The sequence below is a fragment of the Marmota flaviventris genome, chromosome 18 (genome assembly GCF_047511675.1).
Source record: "Marmota flaviventris isolate mMarFla1 chromosome 18, mMarFla1.hap1, whole genome shotgun sequence".
NCBI lineage: Eukaryota > Metazoa > Chordata > Mammalia > Rodentia > Sciuridae > Marmota > Marmota flaviventris.
The window spans coordinates 10,187,715-10,204,534 of record NC_092515.1 but is presented as its reverse complement, the minus strand read 5'-3'; the positions used below and the strand labels follow the sequence as shown (position 1 = coordinate 10,204,534).

Genomic DNA, 16,820 nt, shown 5'->3' with positions numbered 1-16,820 from the left:
GGTTGTTTCTGCTGGTTCCTGCTTTTATTGCTTTATTTCCATGTGTGGTTGTTTACTATTCATTGTCTGAAAGGATTATTTGTGGAATTCTAGATGACAGTTCCTTCCACTGTTTCTGCCCAACCTCTCAGCAAATGTACCCTGGATCATACAGGTGATGTGAACCTGGCTGCAAACCTGTGCAGTCTATGACCCTAATTCTCAGGGTCAGATTTTCCTTTCCTTTGGTCTTGTGCTCCCCCTGCTTTCCAAACATCTCCAGGGTCTTCTGGATCATGCTAACCTGAGTGTGTAGTGCTCTGGGATCCCCACTCCTTTGGCTCTTATTACACTGGGCAGGACTTCAGCCTGTTTGTCCCAGTAAGGATGTCACATAGGAAACCCAAGTTTGTCCACTTCAGCAAATGCCCTAAGGGCCAAAGTGGCTTCAGGGCCCACATACTTTTCCCTTTTTGTCTTGTGGGTCCTACGGTATTTTACTGACCATCTGAGCTCTTTAGGAAATTTGTTATTTCAGTTGTTTTCAGCAGAAGGAGCCAAACTCACACTTGAGGAGAAACCGAAGCCCCACAAAATCAAACCTAAGATTCAAACTCAGGTCTCTTTGGTTCTAAAATCTAAGCATTGAGTTACTACTATGATATTCCCTAGTCTCTCTGGATATTGATTCCCTGATAAGAACGTCAGCAACTGCTACTTCCTGCTCAGTATTCATTTTTCTCTTTTATACTTAATTAAAAAGATGTCTTGGGCTGGGGCTGGGGCTGAGCAGCAGCACACTTGCCTGGCATGTGTGAGGCACTGGGTTCGATTCTCAGCACCACATATAAGTAAATAAAATAAAGGTCTATCAACAACTAACATAAATTAAAAAAAAAAGATGTCTTAATTCTACTTTTATTTAGTAAAATAACTGACTACTTTAAAACTTTAATTACTGGGATCTTAGATAAACAGGTTTTTGGTTGGGCATACTGCACCCAGCTACAAGACTGCACTCCCAGTCTCCTTCGCAGCCCTTCCATGTGGCCACATGCTGAGCACTGAGATGCAGAGGTGCAGTGCAGGACTCATGAGAGGAAGGGGTACCCCCACTGCAACACAGTCAGGCAGGAGTTCTGCTAGCAGTCCCTTAGGCCACAAGGCTAAGTGCAGAGACAAGGAATGATGGAATACCGAGCTAAGGGGCCTGGCTTCCTGATGACTCGAGGACCACCATTTTTGCTCAACATGGATTTTTAAAGAAAGAAAAATGGTTTTGTTCAAGCAACTACTATTTTGAGATTTTCAAATTCACACTGACACAGATGAGATGAGCTGAAAATAATCTCAGGCTCAGGACTTGGCTAAGGGACCCATCTCTATTTTTTTCCATCCTCCTGTGCACAGGCCTGAGACGCTTTTCTCTTCCCAATTCCCCTCCCTTAATAACACACAGACCAGTCTGGGCCCAGCCTTATAAATATTGATTTTATAGAAAGGACCAATTCAAAATTGGTCAGATGCCACACACTAGAAGCTTCCAGAACCACAATTATGAAAAAACAAAAACCCCCAAAAAGAACAAATAAAAAAAACACCCCAGACCAAACTGCCTGAAAATCAAGGTCCCAAATGACCAAAAGATTCTAAAGAAACGTGGCTGGGGATAAAGAGACCCCAATGCCTTAACAAGTACCCACAGTTGAAGGAAAAACCATCTAGAAATTCAAACCCATAGTCCTTTGCCCTCTGGCCCCCCACGCTGTCAAGAGCGAGGCAAAGGGCTTCACAGCTTTACTGGGGGAGGAGTGAAGGCAATAGCTTAAATAATGGGAAGAAGGAAAGTTTCTATAATTCAGGGTTTTTTTTTTTTTTTCTCTTCCCCTGTAGGGGAAGGGAACAGACTGGTAGCTTGAGATTAAGGAGAAAACATTGATTTTTATTTCTTTCATAAGGAAAACATAGAAATGGCAGGCTGCTATGATAAATTGCCAGATCTACCTTGTGATCTGATGGCCCCCAATTCCAAAAAAGAAGGTGAGCCCTAGTTGGTAAGTTTAGAAAGGTATAACCTTGGATGCTGTAGCCTCTTGGAGAAAACAGCTCCAGAGATGAAGAACTGAGAGAAGGCGCAGAAGCGGGCCAGCAAGCGGGCCAGCATGGGGAAGCCTTAGGTGGTACCAAAATTAGCTGCCGTCAGCTCCCTGCTGGTGAGTCCCTGGGGTGTAGAGAGTGGCAGGGAGGGTGTTGGGGCTGAATGGAGAAGAAACTGAGATGCTGATAAAAAAAACACCCTACTTGAGGGTCCACGGACCTGGGTCTGAGGAGTACAAAACCAACAGGGGTCAACCAGAGTGTTCTTGTGGGTCACCCTGACCCTGGTCTCAGTTCTGGTGGGTGATCAACACTGCCTGGACTGGGGTGTGGGCTGGTGGCCCAGTCCTGGTCCCTGGCTCCCAGGGGATGGGGGAGAGGTAGGCATGATGAGCTCCCTCCCCCTCCCCCGGCTTCACCTCCCCTCCTCCCTGCCAGTGCGGCCCCCACCCAGCCCATTGCAGGGCAGCACCCAGTTGTTATCGTGCAGGCCCAGGCGACAGCCTGGTGTCTCACGATCAGCTCGGCGACAACACATCCAGTAGGAACGTCCGTAAGGCAGGTCGTGGTGGTAGGGCTTGGGGTGCCATCGACAGAGTGACACGTCACCCTTCTCGTATCTCTTGCGGCACTGCTTGCAAGGGTCATCGCGGTACAGCGGGTCTCGGCTCCAGCGTGAGTCTGTGGCCCGGACGCCAAATGCCTCGATGATGCCCTTGAAGTGGTGGCAGGTGCACTTGAGGGCTGCCAGGGCCCTTGTGGGCAGGAAGCTGAAGATCTTGACCAGCACGTGCTCGGGCAGCAGCAGCATGTACTGTCGTGGCTCCAGCAGCCTCTGGATCTTGAAGCGGATCTCTAGGAAGTCGTGTGACACGTGACGGTAAAGGCGGCATAGGGAGGTGTCTGCTGTCCCCTCAGCATCATCTGGGCCTGGCAGCGTGGTTGGCGCATCAGCTGGGGGTGGCTCAGGGGGCCCATCTGGCCCCCGAGACTGGAGGAAGAAGAGCTGGCCGGGTGGGGGTGGCTCCTCGGGACTGACAGTCAGGCACACTGTCTCTTCTTTTACATTCTTGGTGCCATCCTTACCAAAGAAGATGCACTCGTCCACTACACCTGTCACCACCACATCCACGTGAAAGCCTGACGCTCCACAGTCCCGGGCAGGGGGTGGGGGTGGGGCGGGGGGCGTGTCCTCAGGCCTGGCAGGGGTTGGGGTCTCAGCCTCGCTGGCTTCATCTGCCCTAGCCAGCAGGAACTCCACATTGCTGGGCAGGGCATCCCTGGAAGGGCTGATGAGCTGGTATAAGTCACAGGTGATCTTGTCCTTGGTTCGAGCCCCAGGACCTGGGCTGCCAGGGAAAGCACAACCAGAACGGCCCCCGCCTCCATTGGGTAGGCTGCCGTCTGGTGTGCGGGGCTCCCTGCCATTGGAGATGCGGAAGGCAATGCGTACCTCACCAGGACCTGGCCCTGGCCGCTCCTCCTTGCGGAGGCCCTTGGTCGGAGGGTTGTCCCGCTGAGCCTCAAAATGGGCTACTGCTTCAGCCACACGACTGCAGTCACCACCGCCAGACCTCCTTTCAGACCCCAACCCCTTAGGTGGTCCACCTTGCTCAGCTGACACAAAGACCACAGGCGCTGGGGTGGTGGGGCGAGGATAGCTCTGCAGGGCCAGGGCGGCCCTCTGTTCTACCAGGGCCACCATCTCTGCTACAGAGAGCAAGTCCACATCCTCCCCTGCTGAAGTGGGGCCCCCCTCGGCAGCAGGGGGTCCCTCCCGGCCCCCTGGGTCCGGAGGAGCTTTGGTGGATTCCAGACAGCGCCGCCTCCGCTTGGCCTTGGAGCTGTCACTGCCCCAGTGCCCCTTGACCTTCATGGAGCTGGCCCGGCTGCCTCCACCACACTGGTGGGCCACGAAGAAGGCCACCTTCTCCTTTGTATTCCCAGGCTTGATAACATACCACGTGTCCAGCAGGACTCGGCCCTCATCACCAGCACCTGCTGCTGAGAGGAGCGGAGCAGGCTGAGCAGCAGGGGCCTCTGCGGCCAAGGCAGGCGGGGTATTCTCCGAGTGCGCAGGCCCATGGTCAGGCTCAGCCCCACTGCCTGGCTCGGAGCAGGCTGATGACTTGAGGGATGTGGAAGGTGGGCGCGGCTGGTTCTGGGAGTAGGTACCAAAGGGCCGGGGACACCAGAGCTGGAAGGGCAGAAGGCCGCCACGGTCCATTCTGGGGGATGATGACAAACAGGCAAGGAGTCACCGGATCTCAAGACCAGGATGGTGGTGGGAGGCTCCACATGCCACCTGGAGACAGGGAAGAGCAGGTTAGGGAACTGGGGGAACAGTCTTCCCTCCATGGAGCACCAGATCTCAACCTCTCCAGAACAAACCGATCAAATTAGACCATCAGGTGCTAGAGGCCTTAAGTTCCATCCCCAGCACCACTGGGGAAAACAAAACAAAACCTAAATTCCCACCCCATGTGTCAGGTGAGGAAACAGGAATGAAGAGGGGATGACTTCTCTTTGAACACACAGAATGTGGCCCTAACTGGCAGCTTGCTCCACTCCCACAAATCCTACACCTCCACCAGACTATCTTTGCTCATAGTCCAGAGGCCTCCAGTTGACATGACCTTTAAACTTGAGTGAAAGTGCCAGTCAACAGAAAAGATCCACCTTTTTCTCTTTGCTCTCCCAGGAGCCAGTTATGGAAAAAATAGGAATTCCCAGCCCTGCCCACAACTATAGTTGCTTGATCCCACAGAGGGAAGAACAAGGTGGATTGGGAGGGGAAGAAAATCTGAGGTCAGAGCCAGACAGGCCCTTAAGAAACTCACTTTTGGGGGTTCATGGGGCTCTTTGAGAATCTCTTAAAGCTGGGTATCCTCACCTAGAAGAGAGCACACCCTTGCAAAGGCTCTGCAGGTGCTTCCCTGAAACACAGTCACAGGCTCCTAGGATAAAAGCACCTATGTCTAGCCCCCCTCTTTAAATCGCACACAAATAAACTGAGGCGCAGAGTGGGGAAAGGTCACACAGCTAAAGGGACAGTAGGTCTGGAGCAAAATCATCCTCTCAGACTTGGTTTCTGGAACCCTCAGCTCAGTGCTCTCAATAAAGACTACTTTATTTTGCAACAACTTTATGTACATGACCCAATGTGGAGGTAATTTTGGTAATGAATCTGATATGACTAATCTGCACTGCACTTTCTTCTTACCAGTAAGCAGCAGACGCCTCACTCTCAAAGTCCCTGGCATCACATCCTAAAATGGAAGTAACCCTCCAAACTTCAAACCTTCCATATGCCTCCAGACCAGAGAGGTCTCCAAACTATGGACCAAGGGCTCTTTGCCTGTCTCTGTGAATGAAGTTTTACTAAAATGCATATTATGGCTTCTTTCATGCTACAATAGTAGAGCTGCAGGGCTGCAGCAAAGACTGCAAAGCCTGAAATATTCATTATCTGGCCCTTTGTGGAAAAGGTCTGCCAACTCTGGCAGTATAGACTGTCCCTCTAAAACCAGGCAATTCCAGATTCCTCATTCACTCCATAGTTCTGTATGACCTCCAAACACAGGCATCAATAACTAAAAAAAAAAAAAAATAAATAAAATAAAATTCAATCCTAATCATTTTTACCTCCCCTCATAATCCCCTAATCAGTTCCTATCCTTATCTCCAGAAACTCTATACTCCTCTTGCCAAATATCCAGATTCTTTCAAATTCATTTTAAACCCCCAAATGTAAAAACACACCTACAGCACAAAAGGGCCCGGTCTCAAAGAATTTTTCATAGATTCCAAGGTACACAGCCACCTCCTAACCTCACAGATGTTTCAATTTCCTAACATCCTATACTCACCCCAAACATCCCTCCCACAAGTCCCTTAATTCCACAGGACCCCCCTCCCGGGCAAAAGAACTCACTAAAACCCAAAATTTCCCTAACATTTAAGGCAAATCCCAAACCAAATAAATATCTCTCAAAGCCAAAAGAATCCTCACAAATGTTACTATAGCAGACACGTGCTACAGCACGCTCACTGGGCACTGTTTTAAAACTGCTGATGGGCCGGGCCCCTAGCAAGCAGGCAGTGTTAGCAGTTCCTGTTTCCAGGTGAGTCACAGAAAGTAAGTCCCTTGCCCAGGGTCAGACAGGTAGCCGTGAGGACAGACAAGTCCAGGCATTCTGGCTCAGGAATCGGAATGGGTACTCTTGGGCTCCTTGCTTCTAAGTCTCTCCAGGAGCTCCCCAAATACCCCATCACACACAGGAAACTCCTAGAACACAGCCGAACCTCCCACATGACAAAAGAACCCAAACCCCAAAGCGCCTTAAGCTCAAGGAAACCCCGGAATAGTTCCAACACCTTCGCAACTTCCCCACCCGAAAATATCACTTAAACACAAAGGGAACCCTCTGATATCGCAGCCTCCCCCTCAAGGAAATCTCCCGCACCCCTCAGGTGACCCTCCAAATCTAGACACGCCCCCAAGGCGCCCTCACCCGCAGCGCCTCCCGCAGGTAGCAGGAGTGGCGCCCACACGCATGCGCGGGAGAGCTAAAAGGACCCGCCCCCTCGTGCCTTCTCTCCCGCCCTCGCGCGCAGCTAATTTCCCTCCGCCCCTTTGTTGACAGACGCGCGCGTGACGCCCTCAGCCAATGAGTGGCCGCGGTTCGGGGCCGTGCCCATATAAGGAAGGCCTTGGCGAAGGGGCCCGACTTGGAAACAGGGAGGAGTAGGCGAGAGGTGACGCGAGGGGGTGGAGGGATGGAAACAGCCACATGTAAGGGAGTGTTAGCAAATTCCCAACTTCCTGCTAAACGGAGGAACTAGACCCGGGTGGAAGCCACACTCCAGCACGCAAAGGGAAGCTTATTACTTGCCGTTCCCTCAGAATCGGAGCCTTGATTGACAACAGAGATTTAAAGGGCCAGGTGGCCTTGGGAATTGAAAACTCTGGGACGAAAGGAAGTGCAGAGAAATCATAGAATGCTAGGCTTTTGTTGCAAGCAGTGGAGGTCGAGATTTCCCGCCTGGGAAAATGGGCAGGGAATCACTTTACCTTTAAAAACAAACAGGAAGAGCCCTGTGACAGTCCCTACAACACTGAGCTGAAGCCTTCAGGCCTGGCATTCAATGCTCAGGCCGGGTGGACATAATGGTCCTACCTGTCCATTCATTCTTTCCAACCAGGTGCTCCAAACCTGACTCACACTCACTGCAGGAAAACAATAGGAAAAAACACGAAAATGTTTTTTAAGCATCGATTATATGTTAACTTAAAATTGCACACACGGCTTGTCATGAGTTCTGGTCCAGATCCTAATCCAAGCCATTCAAGAGAAATTCAAAAACAGCTCTCAGGAGGCCCCTGTCCTCCAACCCCCAGCCTTGCCTGTTCCACCTATAACCAAAGGACAGCAGGAAGCACAACCAGACGGGTCTTGTTAAGGCACAAACCTATAAACTTGCTCCTGCCCCACCAGGCTTAGAATATGCCATTGGCTCCCTTCTGGCACGTGGGGAAAAGCCCAGGTACCCCACTTGTCCAGCCTCATCCCTGCCCACTCCTCCACTCTGGCACTCCACGCATCCCCGCCTCTCCCCGCAGTGGACTCTGGGATGCCTGACCTGACATACAGAGTAGTTAGAATGCCCAGGCTCTGGATGTGAGGGAGATCTGGCTGTGACATCTGTCACCCTATTGATTGCCAGGGTTGATTTAGCTAATCTCTCTGCCTAGGTAGGTGTCCCCTTCCTTCCACACTGTCCCTGCTGTTGTGGACCTATCACACTGGTCAAGAAAATGACTTTCCCCTATAAAGGAGGACTATGAGTATGGAGTAACTGTGCTCCCTGCTAGAACCTCTAAGCAAATTCTCAAGAATACGAAGGCCAGGTGTGATCCTCAGTAGGTGTTGCTATTCTCTTCACTATATGGATGAAGAAAATGAGGCAAGGCAGCATCCTTGACCAGCCCAAGGTCACAGAGAACTAGTGTGAGTTGGAGCAGAGATATGAAGCCAGGGATCTGACTGCAGAGTCACTGTGCCCTACTGCTTCCCTTATAGTCTGTGGGATCTCAGTTCAGCATCCTTTCCTCCAGGGTGTTGTCCCCCCATACTGACTCAGGCTGGAACCCACACCAGCCTCCTTGCTACTTATTTTTCAAAGCTGCGAAGCTCTTCCCTTCCCTGTCCGTATTTGTTATTCCTGCTGACCACATGCACTCCCCTAGGTCACACATGGCTCAATCCCTTACGTTCAGATCTTGGCTCAAGTGTAATTTTATACAGAGAGACTCTTCCCTTCCTGGAAACTACTCATCTGCCCCAGGGAGGACTTGGTTCCCTCCTCCCAGCCCTGCACTATGAGTCTTCTGTCTGAGGATGGCTGTATCTTCCTCACTGGATTGTGCAGAGGGGGAGGTAGGGTCTGGAACCAGATTTTCTAACTCCCAACACACTGAGCCCAGCACAAAGCTCTATACTAGGTCAGCATCAGAGACTACTCCATGAAGACCCACTCATAAGACCTCATGACTCAGAAAGATGAAAAATAAAAAGACGGAAAAAGACTGATCTAGCAAAACAGAACCAAGAGAAGGAAGGAAGGAAGGAAAGAAAGAAGGAGAGGAAGAAAATGGCAGAAACAAAAGATAGCATTAGGGACAAATATGGTGATAAAACAAACTGACCCATTGTACACACAAAACTTCTTGGCCCCTAAGATGAGGGCCTCAGATATATAAGCAGAAAACAACCATCCCTGCACATGACAGTCACAGAAATAAGACTTTGGCAAATCCACAGTTATAATGGGAAACCTATTCACAGAAGAGATTACTTGAGAGAAAGAAAAAAGAATAAGGAACCGAACCACACAATTTACAACCTGATGGAATGCCCCCAACAATGAGAACATGTACATTTTTACATCCCTCGTGTACATGAAAAGCATTTGCAAAAACCTGTCTGACATGCACTGAGGACCTCTCATGTGCTGGCCCTGGCTTGGATGCCTTGGACACATAGGTGTCAGTGAGCTCACCAGAAACAGCTCATGGGCAAGGGGGAAGACATCCAAAAGAGCAATCATAATCAACATAAATGTATTAATCACAAAAGCAGTTAATACCTGAGCAGACACCATGTGCTAGGCTTTGCTCTCAGCACTTTACAAACTCATTTGATTCTCATTACTTTACTATTTTTAGTGTCATGTCAAAGACTAGGTAACTGAGGCACAGTGGCTAAGGAAAAGCCCTTGTTAACAGTTTTGTAGAAGAACTTTGAATCAATGGGGGGAGTTGGGCCGACTCCAGAGCTCAAGTTCTCTACTACAACACAAAGCCCATCCTGATAAATAAAGATGAGGAGGGAGTTTCATTCACTGAACTTACTGAGCCCTCTGTGTGGATTATCTTGTTCAATCCTCAAGGCCTTTCCACTCACTCTTCCCCCTGCCTAATATGCTCTCTCCAGATTATCTCCAGGGCTCACCCTTTACCTCCTTTGGGATTTGCTCAGAATTCACTCTGAGACCTTCTTTGATTCAAATCCACAACCCTCCACCCAACAGACACACTCCCTCATGCCCCTTCCCTGATTGATTCCCCTTCCTAGCACATGTTATTATTTGATATGCTATAAACTTCGTTAAAACAAAGCCTGGTGTCCATCTCCCCTTGCCAAAATGAAAGTTCCCCCAGGGCTGGCTTTTCTGTCTGCTGCTTCCCCAGCTTTTGGATCCATGCTGAGTACTTGGCTGCTCCTAAGGGTGATTCCTGCAGCAGTGGCTACGTATCATCCCCTGGCAGTTTGTTAGAAACGTAGACTCTCAGGCCCTGCCCCAGAGCTGTGGACTTTGAATGTGTACTTCAGCAAGCCCTCCAGAGCCTTCATGTGTACATTAAAGTTTGCAAAGCAATGCCTTGGCTCATGATAGGTGAGTGATATACAATGTTTGCATCAATGAATGAATGAATGAATGGTGAACATATAAATTTCTCACAGTCATGCTGCCCAGCTTCTGCATGTCTTCTCCTGGGCACAATTCCTGGGTGCTCCAGCCAGCACCCTCTGTGGAAATCCTGCCCTAGCACTGAGGCAGAATGCCACCCCACCCCCCCACCCCTCCCTGCCCCCTACCCCGCCCTCAGAGTGCTGTCCTCATACCTTCTCATGCTACATGTGATCTCCCTGGCCTCAGGCTTCCTCTTGCAACACCTGTCACCTGTCACTGCTGAATAGCAATGAGCTGAGTGGGTGAGGGCCCCTCTCCCCTCCAGCCTGAGCTTCAGGAAGGCTGGGACCTCCGTGTTCCCTGCTTGGCTCACTCAGCTGGTTTAGCTTTTCTGGTCCATCCTTTTCATGGCAGTCCCAGGGATCTTTCCAAACACAACAGGACCACATCACTCCCTTCAAACCCTTCAATGAAGACACAGGAATTCTCAGAAAAAAATACGCATCCCATGTACCCTCTCTCAAGAAGCAGCCGGAGCATCTGCTTCATCAAAATGAAGGAGTAAACAAATAAAAAGGGAGATACCACATCGAGAAAAGAAGATCTGGTCCAGAAGAGAGGCAAAAAGAACGTCCAGGTGAATAAGTCAAGGGGAGGCCAGCTGTGCTGCAGGTCTGGGGACAGCTGTCTCCATAAATGCACAAAGAATGGAGAAAAGCTGAATGTTAACTTCCATCCAATGGAAGACACTGGAGGAAAAAGACACAAGAGAATAAACCAAAGAAAGAAGGAAAGAAATGATCAACAGCAGATAGATCCTGACACACCCAGGGAGCATCAGGTGGCCCTGGCCCCTAGCCCCAGGGGCAACCCCCGCACAGGGTAGGGCATGGAGCAAGTTCTCAGGGAACACACTTGACCAGTCACAGGAATTGGTGGCAAACGGCCATGGGCTGTGCCCCCAGGTCTGTTACTTTCATCTCCCATCTCCACTGCCCCTTAGTCCACAGTCCATCCATACCTTCCCCCTGACTTGCTGGCCTCAGGGTCTGCTGGCCTCTTTCCCTCAGAAGTTGCCCTTTCTGACTAATAGCTCCCTGCGGTTAGGAATTGTCCAAACCCCAGGAATCTAGATCCTGGGAGCAGAGAGAACCCAGGCAAGGCCTGCTGAATCCCAGCCTTCTCACTTCAGGGGGGTGTGACTTCGGGGGCCTCTGTTTCCTCTTTTTCTCCATAAAATGGAGATAATGGGTGCGGGGTGCAGCTCAGTGGTAGAGCACTTGCCTAGCAAGCACAGGGCTCTGGGTTCCATCCCAGCACTGCCAACACAGTAAGGCAGAGGTAGTGACAGCACCCACCCCTGGGCTGGCTGACAATTTATTGAAATCAACCTGTCAGAGCACCTGATGCCAACCTGGCATCAAACCGAGGCTGAAGGTTTAGGATCTGGGGTAATACAGACAAAGAGAGGCTCAAAGATCACTGAGTGGTACCAAGGACTCCTTCCCTCTTTGTTTCACATTCTGAGATGACCTGATCCTGAGTCATTTACAAAAAAACAAAGAAGGGCCATTTCTTTTTTTCTTCTTTTTGATACTGCGGATTAAACACAGTAGCACTTAACCACTGATTCATATCCCCAGTCTTTTTTAATATTTTATTTAGAGGCAGGATCTCACTGAGTTGCTTAGGGCCTTGCTAAGTTGCTGAGGCTGGCTTCGAACTTGTGATCCTCCTGCCTCAGCCTCCAGAGCTGCTGGGAAGGAAGGGCCATCTCTGTGTAACTGTTGGGTTCTGGGCCTCACTGAACAGGTATTTTCAAGCACCTATTTAGTGCCAGGCACAGTTCCAGGCATTGAGGATACACAGGGAACAGGAGACAGAAATCCCTGTCCTCACGGGGATGGCATACTAATTGGAGAAAGGAAAAAGAAATATGCAGTAAGTTTCAAGGTGGTAAGAGCTATGGAAAACAAATATGACAGATGAGGGGGCTGAAGGGGGACGTTGATTCTAAATAGAGGGGTCAGTGATGGCATCTCAAGTAGATGCCACCAGCAAACCCTTTTAGGAATAAGACAGCTTTACCACAGTAGCTAGAAACACGCCATTAAAAATGGTAAATATAGAGCTAGGCATGGTGGTGCACACCTCTAATCCCAGCAGCTCAGAGGCTGCAACAGGAGGATCATGAGTTCAAAGCCAACCTCAGCAACTTAGTGAGGTCCTGAACAACTTCTCAAAATTCTCAAAATTAGAATATAAAAAGGGCTGGGGATGTGGTTCAGTAGTCAAGTGCCCCTGGGTTCAATCCCTGGTTTAAAACCAAAAAAATTTTAAAAATAGCAGGTGCAGTGGCACACACCTGTAATCCCAGCAGCTTAGGAGGCTGAGACAGAAGCATCACAAATTCAAAGCCAGCCTCAGCATCTTAGTGAGGACCTAAGAAACTTAGCCAGACCCTGTCTCAAAATAAAAAATAAAAACGGCTGAGGATACAGCTCAGTGGTAAACTGCCCCAGGCTGAATTCCTAGTACATACGTAGGTATGTGTATACACACACACACACACACACACACACACACAAAGGTAAAAACAGCTGGGCATGGTGGTACATGCCTGTAATCCCAGCTACTTGACAGGCCGAGGCAGGAAGATCGCAAGTTCAAGGCCAGCTTAGGCAATTTAGTGAGATCCTATCTCAAAATAAATAAATAAATAAAAAGGCTAGGGATATAGCTTGGTGGTAGACTGCCCCTGGGTTCAATCTCCAATACACAAAAAAAGAAAACAAGTAAAAATATCATTTGCATGTGTAGGCTTCAGACAAGCGCACACGGACAACAAATTTAAGACTTTGAGAAAAGGCAAAATAACCTGGAAAGCTGATGCATTTCCTAAGATAAACCAATGAAGGCAAGGGAAAGAAGTGCCAGTTCACCGAGATGTGACACACAGGAGCAGGGACAAGTGAGAGCTGGGCAACTTTCTCTCAAACCTATAGATTTTCAGATAATTCAATGGCTGTTGGACACAGAATGTTCAAAATCCATGAAAGCTGTAACAAGCAGGCAGGGCTGGCGAACGGGGCTGAAAATTAACCAGGAACAGAGACACCCAGACCCCAAACAAGCACGAGGCCACTAGCACTGCAAAATTGCTCTGGCAGGATGACAACGGGGAGCTCCCGAGGGCAGAGGGCACCCAGGCCAGGCCCTGGCATGTAGTAGGTGCTCTAGTAACACTTGTGGACTACTTAAGGAATAAATTCCCATTTTCCAGAAGAGGAAACCGAGGTTCAAAGGGATTAAGATCACATAGCTGGTGAGGATGGGGCCAGGATCCAGACCCAAGCACTCCGGTTCCAGAGCTTATGATTAAAATTTTTTTCTTCAAAGAATAAAAATACAGAAGGACCTCACATTTACTGAGAACCTAATACACACCAGATATTTTATGTACATTAACTCCTTATGAGAACCTCATGGGTTGAATGTGGTCCCATTTTACATATGAGAAAACTGAGGCCCAGAGAAGGGATGCAGTTTAGCCAAGGACACACAGTAACAGAGGCAGGGATATGAACCTGGGCCTCTCTGAGATGAGGGCTTTTAACCATCAGTCACTGAACTTGTAAGTCCGGAAGGCTCATAGCAAATAAGCCAAACTGTTTAAAGATGAATTACAAAGTTACCAAAATGCCCAGTGAGGTCCCAATGACCAAAAGGTTGGGGGGTGGTGGGGGAGGACCAGAAACATCTCAGTTGTTAGAAATATTTCTTATTCACTGAAACACCTGGAATTGGGCCAGAGTAGGCATTGGCAAATTGGCAAGTGAATTATTTATATTTGGCTGGGGACAGGAATGGGAATGGGGACAGATTGAGTTTCTGAGCACCCTCTCTGGGAATCATGCTTGGACTTAGAAGCCTAGGAATGGGGTTAGAAAGTAGAAAGATCAGGAAATAGGAGCAACATGAGAGAGAAATAAAGGGAGACAGCCGGGCTGATGCCTCCCTCACTGGTCCTTCCCTGCTGCCTTCTCTGTCAGGTCTGTCTGTCTGTCAAGTATGTTTCCATTCCAAAGACAACACACATATCGAATGCTTACTCTAAGCACTTTTTAGGCATTACCTACCTGTACCCTATAACCTTCCTAGCATTACTGACCCCATTTAACAGAAGAAGAAAGACAAAAAAGACTTGCCCAAGTTCACACAGCAAACATATAGCAGAACTAAATCTTTAACCCAAGGTTGTTTGGGTCTCTGTCTCCAGGCACCACATTGTACTCAAAGGGGGAGAGGGGACTAGATTATAATGGTCAAAGAACAGATTCTGTGACAGGCTACCTGGGTTGGAATCCTGAGTCTATTTTTAAATTCTGGCTGACCTTGGGAAAGTTGCTTAACTTGTCTGTGCCTCTCCTTCCTTTCTGTAAAATGGAGCAACTACACCTTTGAGGTGTCAACAGAATTAAATAAGTTAATACAGGGCTGGGGTTGTGGCTCAGCGGTAGAGCGCTCGCCTAGCATGCGTGAGGCCCTGGGCTCAATCCTCAACACCACATAAATATAAATAAACAAAATAAAGGTATTGTGTCTAACCAAAAAATAAATATTAAAAAAAATAACTTAATATAAATAAACAACTAAAACCAGGGCCAGGCATTTCATAAAACAGTTTAGTGTTATAGACTGCGGGGAACCCTTGCATGTTTCTGAGCTCGGGTGTGCCCCCCCATCAGTGCCAGGTTTTGAGAAAACTCCAGGTCTGGACTGAAAAGGAGGGAATCCATTAGCAGCTGTAACCCAGTCACATTCCTAGCATGGGGAACTTCCCACCAACAGCTCTGGGACTGGGACTTATTCTCCCACCAACAGTAACGATTTTAAGGAGCCTCCCTTTAGCCCTCTCTCAGAGGCATGCTTGTTGTTCTTATAATACAGATAAGGGCATGGAAGGCTTACAGAAAGGAGACTTGCCCAGGTCACAAAGGAGGAGCAGAAAAAGGGATCTGAATACTGGACTGTCCATACACATAAACCACTACACTCTTCTAAATCCCACTGAGGATGTGAGTGGGTGCAAAACGTTTTCTCTACAGTCTCTTCTGGCCATGTTATCCTAGAGTTCTACGACTGTCCAGCTTATCGGGAGTCTCCGGATGGATTAGGCAAAGGATCTCTGCGTTCGGGACCCTAATCTCAAGCTCCCCACCCCACCCGCTACACTTGGAGCCTAACCTCAACTCTCATTGATTTTTGCCTCCCACCTTCTCAACTTGCCTTCCTACCCCTAATCTGATCCAGAGAACACAACATCGCATCCTCGGTTGGCCTATCCTTTGGAGCATCTGGACTCCCTCAATCCATCCACCCCTGACCCCCAATGCTTTTCCACGTTCCCCAGGCTAACTCCCTTCGAAATTGCCCCCCTCGGGGTCTCTGCCTGTACACTCAGCCCCGTCTACAACTCGGAGCCCCTTTCCCCAGCTCTGAGCCCCTTTATAGTCAATCCCCAAACTCGACTCCCTCCCCATCTCCAAGACCCCTCCCTAGCCCCCATTCTTCTACTCCCTTGGACTCCAATTCCTCCCAAATCCCCTCCCCCAAGCGATCTCCCCGCGCCCAGCCCGTTCTTTAACCTCAGCCTGTTCCTTGTCGCCCATGGTCCTGAACCCTCGCTCAGACTCTTAAGCGCACCCGGACCCCGCCTGGGGCTCTCACCATCTCCCCGCGTTGCAGCTCCCTCAGCTACGCGGGTTTCCCCCACTCGCTCCTCTCCAGCCTCCCCTTCCGGGTTCTTGCCCCGAAGCCCGCTGGGAATTGGAGTCCGAGCGGTCACGAACTACACCTCCCAGAAGGTAGCACGGCAGCTTGGAGGTGGGGTAAGAAACAAACTAGGCGGGCAGAGTGAAAGAACGACTCTAACTCCCAGGAGGCAAAGGGGCACTTGACAGCGCGTGCGCAGAATGTTCCCCCCGCGAGGCCCGCTGGGAGATGAAGTCCAGCCTCCACCATTTTGGTCTTTGGAAAAGGAATAGAGGCAATTGAAAAGGGGCGTTGGTGAGGGGTGGAGTGTTGAGGAAGCTTATTGATATACTTATGCTGATTAACACAGTAATTAACAGTGCTTTTTATGCTTTCTTACTTTTCCATCCATTCCCGCTCTTCATGCTCACCACCCCTAATTTACAAATGGGAAAACAAATCCTTGGGATGGAGGAAAGCTCTCGCACAAGGAGCAGTCCTCATCACAGAATAGAAATTCCATGAGGGCAGCAATGTTTATGCACCTGTTCGGGTAGACAGAACATTGTAAATATGGGTTGAGTAAATATTTCATGTTAACTTTATGCCAGACATTCTGCATACAACCCAAGTAAGAACTATCATCCTAAATTTATAAAAACTAAGACAGAAATTAAGCCTCTTGTCCATAAAAAGTGATTTGAACCGAAATATATTGGACCCCAGTATTTCTACTCTTAATTGCATGGCTAGATCCCCGCTCGCAAAATAGATTTTTCCAGTTCATCCTCTTCATGGGTCATGAGATTGAGCTTCCCAAAAGAACAGTACAGTTTTGTTATTATTATTATTATTATTATTTACATCTCAAGGAGCTTGAATCTCGGTGAAAGGAACTACTACTAAGGCTCAATTCAGGGAAGCTTAGAAAAATTCCCTGCATCCAGCATGATTCTTTGACACTTGGCACACAATAGTTCCTAACTAGATATGCACTGAAGGGGAAGGGTGAA

At 49.0% G+C, this 16,820-nt stretch overlaps 1 protein-coding gene across 4 annotated transcripts; it reads right to left on the bottom strand.

Moving 5' to 3' along the window:
* Positions 1-1,450: 1,450 nt before the first annotated feature.
* On the bottom strand, positions 1,451-15,859 carry Fbxo46 (F-box protein 46). 4 transcript variants are annotated; one of them, XM_027945734.2, is made up of 3 exons: positions 15,784-15,829; positions 7,257-7,306; positions 1,451-4,381 (listed from the first exon to the last, which is right to left on the bottom strand). In XM_027945734.2, exon 3 carries the CDS (start codon positions 4,301-4,303, stop codon positions 2,492-2,494), a length of 1,812 nt encoding a protein of 603 aa, XP_027801535.1. In that variant the 5' UTR covers positions 4,304-4,381; positions 7,257-7,306; positions 15,784-15,829; the 3' UTR covers positions 1,451-2,491. The 4 variants fall into 4 exon arrangements, with proteins under 4 accessions (XP_027801535.1, XP_027801534.1, XP_027801536.1 ...); XM_027945733.2 differs by lacking the exon at positions 7,257-7,306 and having other exon boundaries at positions 15,784-15,859; XM_027945735.2 differs by lacking the exons at positions 7,257-7,306; positions 15,784-15,829 and adding an exon at positions 15,702-15,782.
* Between the last annotated feature and the right edge of the window lie 961 nt (positions 15,860-16,820).